This window comes from Chenopodium album, chromosome 8 (genome assembly GCF_948465745.1).
Source record: "Chenopodium album chromosome 8, dcCheAlbu1.1, whole genome shotgun sequence".
Classification (NCBI taxonomy): Eukaryota; Viridiplantae; Streptophyta; class Magnoliopsida; order Caryophyllales; family Amaranthaceae; genus Chenopodium; species Chenopodium album.
The window spans coordinates 74,453,954-74,467,110 of NC_137841.1; the positions used below are offsets into that span (position 1 = coordinate 74,453,954).

The following is a 13,157-nucleotide window of genomic DNA, read 5'->3' on the forward strand; positions in this document are numbered from 1 at the left end:
ATGACTATGAACCACTATAACACTATATATTAAAAAATAAACATTATAATATACAAGTAGGTTAATATAAATAATTTTATGGGTCATATTTTGTTACCCAATCAATTTCTTCGTACAAAATATACTTTTCTATATAAAAAAAACAATAGATATTTTATTTTAATGATTTGGGCCTTAAGGTTGGAAGGGAGGAAGGAAGAGGGGGCCTTGGACAATTATCACCTATCATGGTGGGCATTTAGTCATAATGTTTTGAGTTAGTGGGGACAATTTTATTAATTTTTTTAATTTTTTTAATTTTTTTATTTTTTGCTACTTGTCGCCTAAGGATTTAACTATAACTTTGTGGAAAGTTATTTCCTCAAAAAAATAACTTTGTGGAAAATTAGGAAAAAGTTGTACAATTTATTAAATCTTTTATTTTGGACCAAAGTTTTCTTAGATTTCATATCATTAAGAATTGTCCAATAATAATATGAAATGAATTCATTGTTATTGTTATTATAATGATTTTCTCATGTGTTCCACGGTTAAGATTGGTGAAAAGGTAAGCTAATTTAAAACTATTATGATAGTTAGATTGGACATACTTTAGTTATACATGTATTATATTGTAGACTTTTTTTTTTTTTTTTTTAATTTGTATTTATTTATAATCTGAACTTTTCAAAATTAACACGAACTTAATTCAATGCCATTTATATCATGAAATGAGTACTAATAATCCATCATTAATTAATAAAATTAAATCGAAAGTTGCAAAAGTTAAACTTTTAACAATCAATTAATTTATAAAGTATCCAATAAAATATAAAATAGCTAGCCAACTTTTGTAAATGTTCACCTTTGATGTGTAACATTGAAGTTTAGTTTATGTTGCGTGCTAAATCTAGTGTTTTCACATTATGACATAGTAACATCGTTTCACACAATTTTTTTAGATTTAAGTATAAGAATTAAATATCATGTGTCAAAAAAGAAGTAGAATGATATATTCCCATGTAGGTTTGATTTGAATGATCGAAGGCCATGCGTTTGATATATTTGGGGCAAGTTCAGCGTAATCGAAACCACTAGACTACCATTAGAGTGAAGGAGAATAGATCTCTTGCCTTAGTATAAAGTTTGTTCCCTTTTAGCCTAGATCCACTAATATAAAAATAGAAGATTGGACATATTGTTCTAGTTAAGTAGAATATGAGAGTGAAGACCTCGAATAATATATGGGAACTCATAGATTTTATGCCAAAAGAATAAAAGGTGGTAGATTTTTGTAGGTTTTCTTTTTGGTTGATAACTTTAGGTCAAATTAAATGCATTCATGTCACCGTGGTTATATTTTACATGTTATTAGAGATACACCATACATTTTATTTTGTTAGCTTTTTCTGGTGTCAGTTTGGAATCTCATGATACACTAAGATTGCGACTTATTAGTAAAGCTCTATAATAAAGATCGCAAATATGCATGTCATCCAAGTTAAACCACAACAATTATGCCTCAACCATAAGATTAGAGAAGAAAAAAAAAGTTGTACTTAAATTTTTTTAAAATCCAATAACTAATTATTGATGACATTTGCACATTGCACCAACAAAACCATTATTATTGTTATTATTATTGATGACCTATTGAATATCGGAATTTTAGTTGGTTGGGAGACATGATAATACTCCTTAATTGTTTGGGCCTTGGCCCATAAAACATAGAAAATTTTATTGTACTATGGATCCCTAGGTAGCAAACAGATTGACCCAAGTAGGAAAATATAATTGAACAAGGACAAAATATTCGTACAGCCTAAATATGGGCCACTACATTGTAGTCCATTGTAATTATTTCGTACTTTTTCAACCACCTCTAATGAAGCATTTAGTTATGGCCCACATGTTTTGTAACGAAACCCCAAAACAAATTAAGATTTGGAAGCTACAACGATGGATCACCTTCCTCTTAGTACAACATAAACAATCCAAACTAAGTTGCACATTTACATTTAATGATGAAGTTTGTGGAGTATAATGATTGTATGTATATATTTTTTTTAAAAAAATGCCAATTTTATAAATTAGTACATTTGTTGGACTAGATTTCACTAAAAAAATCAATTCTTGTACTAAATATAAATTAGTATAATGATTGTATCCATTTTTGATGATTCAAGATAAACATTTGATGAAAAAGAAAAATCATTATGTTGTCACTTGTTGTTGTCTTTGGAAAGTAGGTTTAGGTTGGCTATACCCATCAAGGAAGAGAAGAGTTATCCACTTTGAGTCTAGGAGGAAATTTTGTCCTAAATTATTGACAATTAGAGAATTAGGCCACAAGAATTATAAATGAATTATTTCATATTTTTTTAAAATATAGGACAACTCACAATATGCATTTTTAAAAATGAAATCTTAACAAATTCCATCACATGTGAGTTGTCCTTTAATAATAAAATTTACTTTCACAATAGGTATTATTTTAGTTCATACAGCGGTATACTCGTATAGATAATGATGGTTGAAAATGAAATATATACTTACATTACCTTTTTTTTTTTTTTTTTTTTTGAGGGAATATAATTACATTATTACTATAGATAATAATAATAATACTACCTCCGTTTTATATTTTTTGCAACTTTGGGGAATATTTGTGAGATATAAAATATTTCAAAGTTGCAAATAATATAAAACGGAGCTTTTGTATTGTTGTGAGCTTATTATTTATGTGAAAATATCAAAATTTATCAACTAAGCAGAGCCATAATGTCCTACAAGTTCCATACAACGGTTGATTTTAATGATAATTTATTACACTTTTATATAAGAAAAAAGGCCAAATATAATCTATGCAAATACAATTTTGTCTATCACACAATAGGCTTAGTTTGAATTTTCACCTAAAACTCACTTATATAACGTTAATTAATATAGACAAACTATTGAAGCCCCAACTTGACTGGTTGATCCATCCTGAGCCAAAGTTTATGTCACGGGCTTAATTTTTTTAAAAAAAAACACAAAACGGAACGGGAATAGATTAAACGAGGTCAAGTTTTGCCAAAGTTTGTTTAGGTTCTTTCCCTCATAGCCAAAGTATTACAATGCTCTTTTAATACTTTGATAACCAAAAATTGGTTATCAAAGTATTAAAAGAGGGAACAAACCTAAACAAACTTATTCATTAGAATCATTACAACTAGAGTTGTTAAAAGTTGATCCGACCTGAAATACCGACTCAAACTCGATCTGACCCGACTTGAAACCAACCCAAGACCCGAGTATGTGAGACCCGAACCCGAACATGAACTGACCTGGAGATGACCCGACCCGAATGTAACCCGTAAATTATTAACCTAAACCGAACCCGATTTGAACCAAAACTGACCCAAACCCGTTTTAACCCGTCAAAACCAGAATTTAACCTGACTTGTTACTAACCTGACCTAAATTCAAACCGACCTTTTCCCAACCCGACCCGAATTTAACCCAACCTGTTACAAACCCGACTCGAAATCAACCCGACTTGTTATAGACCTGACCCAAATTCAACCTGACTTGTTATTGACCCGACCCGAATTTTACCAGACCTATTACTAACCCGAACCAAAAATTCAACATGATCTGTTACTAAACCGACTCGAAATCAATACGACTTGTTATTGACCCAACCTAAATTCAACCAAAATTGTTCCTGACCCGATTTCAAATCACCTTAAATGCAATTTAGAGCACCTTATTATTGTTGATCAAAGCATTTTGTCTTAGGAGACCATGTCAGTCTAGGCCAGCAAAAGAAAGGAACATCATCCTCAAATTTAAGAGTTAAATATAGTATATATTTGTTATATGGTCAAAGGAGATAATTATTTTCCTAAATTATAGACTATAGTTCCGTAGTATATTGCCATAAATATTATAGTCAAAGGAAATAATTAGCTTGATAAAAATGATAATTATCTATTTACAGTTAGTTGAACCCGAATATGATAATATATGGTTCCAAAAAAAAATATATGATCCCGAAAATTTATACCCAAGAATTTCAAGACTCTTCGACACCGGGCCTCGAATACTCCAAAAATTTTCAAAAAGCGTGGATAGAGCATTCAATTTATGAATTTTTTGACTTTTTTTGGAGCGAAAATAAAAATTGCCGAAATGTTTACCACGGTCTCTAATATCCTCCGGGAATCCAACTAGATAGGTGGAAACATCCAATTTGCCTTTAAACAGCCAATTTACCAGTTTACAACTTGCGCCGATTTCATTAACTCAAGTCTACCACAAACATTTATGACAACATATAATGATCATATATGGTTCCAAACGACATTATATGACGCCGAGATGTATCCCCTATAATCTAAAGGCTTTTTCGACACCGGGCCCGAAACCTCCAAAATTTCTCAAAAAGTGTGGATATTAGCCTTCAATTTTGTAATTTTTTGACTTCTTCTCGCCCGAAAATAAAAATTGCCAAAATGTTTACCATGGTCCCTAATATCTTTTGGGAGTCTAATTGGGTGGGTTGAACCATCCTATTTGCCTTTAAACGACCAATTTACCAGTTTACAACCTACACCGATTTCATTAATTCAAGCCTACCACGAACATTAATGATAACAAATAATGATCATATATGGTTCCAAAAGACATTATATGACCCCAAGATGTATTCCCTAGAATTTCAAGATTTTTCGACACTTGGCCCCGAAGATTCCAAAAATTCTCAAAAAGCGTGGAGATAACCTTCAATTTATGAATTTTTTTACTTTTTTTCCCCCGAAAATAAAAATTTACCATCGTCTCTAATACCCTCCGGGAGTCCAATTGGGTGGGTGGAACCTTCAAATTTGCCTTTAAAAGGCCAATTTATCGGTTTACAACTTGTGTCGATTTCATTAACTCAAGTGTACCACAAACATACATGACAACAAATAATGATCATATATATATATGCTTCCAAATGGCATTATATGACCCCGAGATATTTCCCCCTATAATCTAAAGGCTTTTCGACACCGTGCCCGAAACCTGCATAATTTCTTAAAAAGCGTGGATATTAGACTTCAATTTTGTAATTTTTCGACTTTTTTTTCGCTTGGAAATAAAAGTTGCCGAAACTTTTACCATGGTAACTAATACCCTCCGGGATTCCAATTGGGTGGGTGGAACCATCCAATTCGCCTTTAAACCGCCAATTTACCGATTTACAACTTGCACCGATTTCACTAACTCAAACCTACCACGAACATTTATGACAACATATAATGATCATATATGGTTCTAAACGTCATTATATGAACCCGAGATGTATTCATTAAAATCTCAAGGCTTTTCGACACCGTGACCGAAACCTCCAAACTAAAAAAGCATGGATATATAAGCCATTTTTTTTTACTTTTTTCGCCTGCAAATAACAATTGCCGAAATTTTTACCATGATTCCTAATACCCTTCGGGAGTCAAATTGTGTGGGTTGAACTATCCAATTTGCCTTTAAACAGTCAATTTATCGGTTTAAAACTTGCACCGATTTCATTAAATCAAGCCAACCACGAACATTTATGACAACATATAATGATCGTAAATGATTTTAAATAGAATTATATGACCCCGGGATGTATCCCCTTAAATTTAAAGGCATTTCGACACCGGGCATCGAAACCTGCAAAATTTCTCAAAAACGTGGATCTTAGCTGTCAATTTTGGAATTTTTTTTAACTTTTTTTGACTGGAAATAAAAATTGCAGAAATGTTTACCATGTTCCCTAATACCCTCTGGGAGTCCAATTGGGTGGGTGGAACCATCCAATTTGCCTTTAAACATCCAATTAAACGGTTTACAACTTGCACCGATTTCATTAGCTTAAGCCTACCACGTACATCTATGACTACATATAATGATCATATATGGTTCCAAACGACATTATATGACCCCCAAATGTATTCCCCAAATTTTCAAGACTTTTCGACATCGGGCCTCAAAACCTCCAAAATCTCTCAAAAAACGTGGACATTAGCCTTCAATTTTGGAAAATTTTGACTTTTTTCCACCAGAATATAAATATTGCCGAAATGTTTACCAATGTCCTTAATACCCTCTGCTAGTCCAATTGGTTGGGTGAAACCATCCAATTTGACTTAAACGACCAATTTACCGGTTTACAACTTGTACCGATTTCATCAACTCAGGCCTACCACGAACAATTATGAAAAAACATAATGATCATATATGGTTCTAAACGACATTTATATGACCCTAAGATGTATTTCCTAGAATCTCAAGGCTTTTCGGTACCGGGCCTCGAAAACTCCAAAATTTCTCAAAATTTGTGAATATTAGCCTTTATTTTTGGAATTTTTAGACTTTTTTCACCCGGACAACATATAATGATCATAAATGGCTCCAAATTGCATTATATGACCCCAAGTTGTATCCCCTAGAATTTCAAGACTTTTCAAAACTGGATCCCAAATCCTCTAAAATTTCTCAAAAAACGTGGATATTAGCCTCCAATTTTGTAATTTTAGACTTTTTTACGCCCGAAAATAAAAATTGCCGAAACGTTTACCATTGTCCCTAATATCCCTCGGGAGTCCAATTGGGTTGGTGGAACCATCCAATTTGCTTTCAAACGGCCAATTTACCGGTTTACAACTTGCACGGATTTCATTAACTCAAGCATACTACGAAAATTTATGACAACATATAATGATCATATATGGTTCCAAATAGCATTATATGACCCTGAGATGTATTTTCTAAAATCTCAAGACTTTTCGACACCGTGCCCTGAAACTTCCAAAATTTCTCAAAAAGTGTGGATATTAGCCTTCAATTTTGGAATTGTTTTACTCCTTTTCGCCCGGAAATAAAAATTGCTAAAATGTTTACCATGGTCCCTAATACATTCCGGGAGTCCAATTGGGTGTGTGGAACCATACAATTTGATTTTAAACGGCCAATTTACCGGTTTACAACTTGCATCGATTTCATTCATTCAGGCCTACCACGAATATTTATGACAACAAATAATGATCATATATGGTTCTAAACAGCATTATATGACACCGATATGTATCCCATATAATTTCAAGACTTTTCGACACCGGGCCCCGAAACCTCCAAAATTACTAAAAAAGCGTGGATATTAGCCTTCAATTTTGGAAATTTTTGACTTTTTTTCACCCGAATATAGAAAGTGCCAAAATGTTTACCAAGGTCCTTAATACGCTCCGGGATTCCAGTTGGGTGGGTTAAACTATCCAATTTGTCTTTAAACGGCCAATTTACCGGTTTACTACTTACACCGATTTCATTAAATCAAGCCTACCCCAAACATTTATGACAACATACAATGATCATAAATGGCTCCAAACGGCATTATATGACCCCGAGTTGTATCCCCTAGAATTTCAAGACTTTTCGATCCAGGGTCCCAAATCCTCTAAAATTCCTCAAAAACGTGGATATTAGACTTCAATTTTGTAATTTTTTACTTTTTTTCGCCCGAAAATAAAAATTGCCGAAATGTATACCATGGTCACTAATATCCTCTAGGATTCCAATTGGGTTGGTGGAACCATCCAATTTGCTTTCAAACGACCAATTTACCGGTTTACAACTCGCACGGATTTCATTAACTCATGCGTAATACGAACATTTATGACAACATATAATGATAATATATGGTTCCAAATGACATTATATGACCCTGATATGTATTCCCTAAAATCTCAAGATTTTTCGTCACCGTGCCCCGAAACTTCCAAAATTTCTCAAAAAGCGTGGATATTAGCCTTCAATTTTGGAATTTTTTGACTTTTTTTCGCCTGGAAATAAAATTTGCCGAAATGTTTACCATGGTCCCTAAATACATTCCCGGAGTCCAATTAGGTGTGTGGAACCATCCAATTTGCTGTTAAACGACCAATTTACCGGTTTACAACTTGCATCGATTTCATTAATTCAGGCCTACCACGAACATTTATGACAACAAATAATGATCATATATGGTTCCAAACAGCATTATATGACACCGAGATGTATCCCATAGAATTTAAAGACTTTTCGACACCGAGCCTAAAAACCTCCAAAATTACTCAAAAAGCGTGGATATAAGCCCTCAATTTTGGAAATTTTTGACTTTTTTTCACCCTAATGTAGAAATTGCCTAAATGTTTACCAAGGTCCTTAATACCCTCTGGGAATCCAATTGGGTGGGTTAAACTATTCAATTTGTCTTTAAACGGCCAATTTACTGGTTTACAACTTACACCGATTTCATTAAATCAAGCCTACAACGAACATTTATGACAACATATAATGATCATAAATGACTCCAAACGGCATTATATAACCCCGAGTTGTATCCCCTAGAATTTTAAGACTTTTCGACACTAGGTCCCAAATCCTCTAAAATTTCTCAAAATCGTGGATATATATTAGCCTTCAATTTTTGAATTTTTTGACTTTTTTTCGCCCGGAAATAAAAATTGCCGAAACATTTAACATGGTCCCTAATACATTCCGGGAGTCCAATTGGGTGTGTGGAACCATCCAATTTGCTGTTAAACGGCCAATTTACCGGTTTACAACTTGCATCGATTTCATTAATTCAGGCCTACCACGAACATTTATGACAACAAATAATGATCATATATGGTTCCAAACGACATTATATGACACCGAGATGTATCCCATAGAATTTAAAGACTTTTCGACACCAGGCCTCGAAACCTCCAAAATTACTCAAAAAACGTGGATATTAGCCTTCAATTTTGTAATTTTTGACTTTTTTTCACCCGGAAATAAAAATTGCCAAAATGTTTACCATGGTCCCTAATACATTTCGGGATTCCAACTGGGTGTGCAACCATCCAATTTGTTGTTAAACGACCAATTTACCAGTTTACAACTTGCATCGATTTCGTTAATTCAGGCCTACCACGAACATTTATGACAACAAATAATGATCATATATGGTTCCAAACGGCATTATATGACCCCGAGATGTATCCTATAGAATTTTAAGACTTTTCGACACCGGGCCCCGAAACTTCCAAAATTTCTCAAAAAGCGTGGATATTAGCCTTCAATTTTCTAAAATTTTGACTTTTTTTCACTCGAATATAAAAATTGCCAAAATGTTTACCATGGTCCCTAATATCCTCCGGGAGTCCAATTGGGTCGGTGGAACCATCCAATTTGCTTTTAAACGGCCAATTTATCGGTTTACAACTTGCACGGATTTCATTAACTCAAGCATACTACGAACATTTATGACAACATATATTGATCATATATGGTTCCAAACGGCATTATATGACCCTGAGATGTATTCCCTAAAATCTTAAGACTTTTCGACACCGTGCCCTGAAACTTCTAAAATTTCTCAAAAAGCGTGAATATTAGCCTTCAATTTTGGAATTTTTCGAATTTTTTTTCGCCCGGAAATAAAAATTGCCGAAATGTTTACCATGGTTCCTAATACATTCCGGGAGTCCAATTGGGTGTGTGGAACCATACAATTTGATGTTAAACGACCAATTTACCGGTTTACAACTTGCATCGATTTCATTCATTCAGGTCTACCACGAACATTTATGACAACAAATAATGATCATATAAGGTTCTAAACAACATTATATGATACCGATATGTATCCCATATAATTTCAAGACTTTTCGACATCGGGCAGCGAAACCTCCAAAATTACTAAAAAAGCGTGGATATTAGCCTTCAATTTTGGAAATTTTTGACTTTTTTTCACCCGAATATAGAAAGTGCCGAAATGTTTACCAAGGTCCTTAATACGCTCCGGGATTCCAGTTGGGTGGGTTAAACTATCCAATTTTTCTTTAAACGACCAATTTACCGGTTAACTCTTTACACCGATTTCATTAAATCAAGCCTACCCCGAACATTTATGACAACATACAATGATCATAAATGGCTCCAAACGGCATTATATGACCCCGAGTTGTATCCCCTAGAATTTCAAGACTTTTCGATACTGGGTCCCAAATCCTCTAAAATTCCTCAAAAGCGTGGATATTAGACTTCAATTTTGTAATTTTTTACTTTTTTTCGCCCGAAAATAAAAATTGCCGAAATGTATACCATGGTCACTAATATCCTCTAGGAGTCCAATTGGGTTGGTGGAACCATCCAATTTGCTTTCAAACGACCAATTTACCGGTTTACAACTCGCACGGATTTCATTAACTCATGCGTAATACGAACATTTATGACAACATATAATGATAATATATGGTTCCAAACGAAATTATATGACCTTGATATGTATTCCCTAAAATCTCAAGATTTTTCATCACCGTGCCCCGAAACTTCCAAAATTTCTCAAAAAGCGTGGATATTAGCCTTCAATTTTGGAATTTTTTGACTTTTTTTCGCCCGGAAATAAAATTTGCCGAAATGTTTACCATGGTCCCTAAATACATTCCTGGAGTCCAATTGGGTGTGTGGATGATAACACGATATTATACACGATTTATATATGATATTTGGTCATGTTTTATTGTGTTTTCTTCATTCTCCTAATCTTTTTGAGCTATTATTCTTCCTATTTCGATACTACTCTTCTCGGTTTGTTTGTTTTTGTTTTTATAGGAATAAGACTCTATTTGCATGGAATTTATTTTGATCGCGAGATATTTCTTTTTATGGAGCGTTTCTAGCACCAATGGAGCATCAATGGAGCATTTTGGCAGCCTACTCCACAGCTTGGTTGTGGCGTGCAACCTTATGGCCACAACCTGGTTGTGGGCGTCCATTATTGGAGCAAAGGAGAGGCGAAGACAGCCCGCTCCACAGCCTGGTTGTGGCGGTTTTCTTCATGCCACAACCCACCTGTGGAAGCTCGTTTTGGGCAGCGTTTAGGAGTCCTATTAAGATAGAAATACCTAGTTTTATGAGAGGATATAAATAGGTTTTAGATAATCTTTTATTTATTACTTTTTATCACTTTTTCATATATTATTTTTAAGACTTCTTTTTGGGTATTACGTTCTTCCATATTATTTTCTAGGGTTTTGCTTTCAAGATTCAAGATTTCATAATTAATTCCAGTATTGATTTCTTCTCTCAATTCTTTTATTTTATTATTGTTAATTATGTTTTCTTTATTGATTATAGTTCTTGATTTCATTAATATGTGTGAGTAGTTTCTCTATTTCAAGATCTAGCGGAACCCGAATATGATTAATGCTTGATTTAATTCTTTAAATTCTCTAATGATAATTGCAATTGATATGCTTAATTGATTGTGCTCATGCCAATACTATATTAGGGATAATTGGTATTGTTATTAATCCATTGTTTTAATCGCAACGGGAGTTGGGTTTTGACGGGTTTGAATAAATTAATTAAGGGTTTGAAGTTCATCACGGGAGTAGTTGAATGGATGATTAGGAAGTTAGAGTAATGTGCTCAAAGTCTTTAATTTACATGATTCCACGAAAGTAGGCTTGATTGTGATTAGGGAAGCCATTGATTACTCGGGAGAGACCATTGGTAATATTCAGGGATTACTTTTCCTCTTTAATCAATTGAATTATATGTTAGGGGTAGAACTATTATTGCATTAATTGTATTCGTGGTAATGCTTGATCTTGGATGTTTTTATTATTTGATTATCATTTTTTTAGTTTAATTGTCGTTCTTGATATTTAGTTATTAATTCTCAATTATTTGATTTGGTTACTTGCTTAGTATTTACTTGAGTCTATTTAATTAGTTGAACCATAGTCTCTTGGGATCCGACCCTTGCTTGCCCGTCTACATAGTAGTGGTCTAGTTAGGTTTATTTTTGTTAGGTACGCGACACGCCTATCAAATTTTGGCGCCGTTGCCGGGGACTAACGGTTTTACACTAGTTATTTGTGATTCGTTTTTACTAAGCTTTATTTGTTGCTTCGGCTATTGGTCTTGTGTTTTTGATTTCTTTGCTTGTAGTTCTTTGTTGCATGCAAACTTGACGTTCAGGGTCAGACGATTTAATTCCATTTGATTCTGAAATTGAAGCAACTGCAAGGAGACGAGGAGGTAGAAGAAGAAGGAGAAATCAAAACCATAGAAACATGGTCGATCCAGGCACAAAGTCTCTTTTGGAATATGGCATTCCCAATACCACAACGGGACTCCTCTCTAGCATTGTCAGACCACCCGTTACTGCTCAAAACTTTGAATTGAAGCCACAGTTCATTCAATTCATCTCTAATGATACATTTGCAGGCACACCTCACGAATGCCCTGTCAGTCATATTGATAGTTTCTTGGAAAAGTGTGATACCATGAAACTAAATGGTGTTACAGATGATGCTATTAGACTTCGCCTATTCCCTTTCTCATTACGGGATAGAGCGAAGGAATGGTTGAGAGATGAAGGTACTGGCTCTTTTGACACATGGGACAAACTGGTGAAAGCTTTTCTAGTCAAGTTCTTGGGACAGGAAAAAACTGCGAGGTTGAGAAATGAGCTATCTACTTTCGGGCAATCAGATGATGAGTCCTTATATGAAGCATGGAGGAGGTTCAAGCGATTGCAGAGACAATGCCCTCATCATGATATTCCTGAATGGATGTTGATCCAAACCTTTTACAATGGCTTGACTCATGAGTTCCGAATCTATATTGATGCTGCATCTTGGGGTTCTCTCTTGACTAAGAACCCAACTGAGGCAAAGGAGCTAATTGAGAAGATGGCGGCAAATGATAATTACCATCCAGGAGGACGACGCAATGTTAAAAAGGGAGGTATGCATGATGTTGATGCTCTAACCCTTTTAACTAGTTCTATGCAGGCATTGACAAGCAAGTTTGACAAGTTCCAAGCAGCATCTTCTGGCTCATCTGCTGAAACTTGTCAAATGTGTAATGTACAAGGTCACATTGCCCCTGATTGCCCACAAAATTCACATGAGATGTCGATTGAGGAAGCCAATGCATTCTACACTTCAAATCCCAAAAGGCCATATGATCCTCACTCAAACACATACAATGAAGGTTGGAAACATCATCCAAATTTCTCTTACAAGAATACCCAAGCTCAACAAAATCCACCTCCACCACCACCTCGAAACAACAATTATAATGGGCCACCCGGTTTCCAGGCAAGACCACCTTTAGTCTAACAA

The 13,157-nt window shown here is 34.4% G+C and overlaps 1 protein-coding gene and 1 non-coding gene across 2 annotated transcripts; one reads left to right on the forward strand and one right to left on the reverse strand.

Moving 5' to 3' along the window:
• Positions 1-12,101: 12,101 nt before the first annotated feature.
• On the forward strand, positions 12,102-13,154 carry LOC145555506 (uncharacterized). Its single transcript, XM_081617241.1, has one exon. It carries the CDS (start codon positions 12,102-12,104, stop codon positions 13,152-13,154), a length of 1,053 nt encoding a protein of 350 aa, XP_081473367.1.
• LOC145557234 (small nucleolar RNA R71) lies at positions 12,486-12,592 on the reverse strand. The gene has a single exon (XR_014092280.1). It is a non-coding gene; the product is annotated as a small nucleolar RNA R71 (small nucleolar RNA).
• Positions 13,155-13,157: the final 3 nt, after the last annotated feature.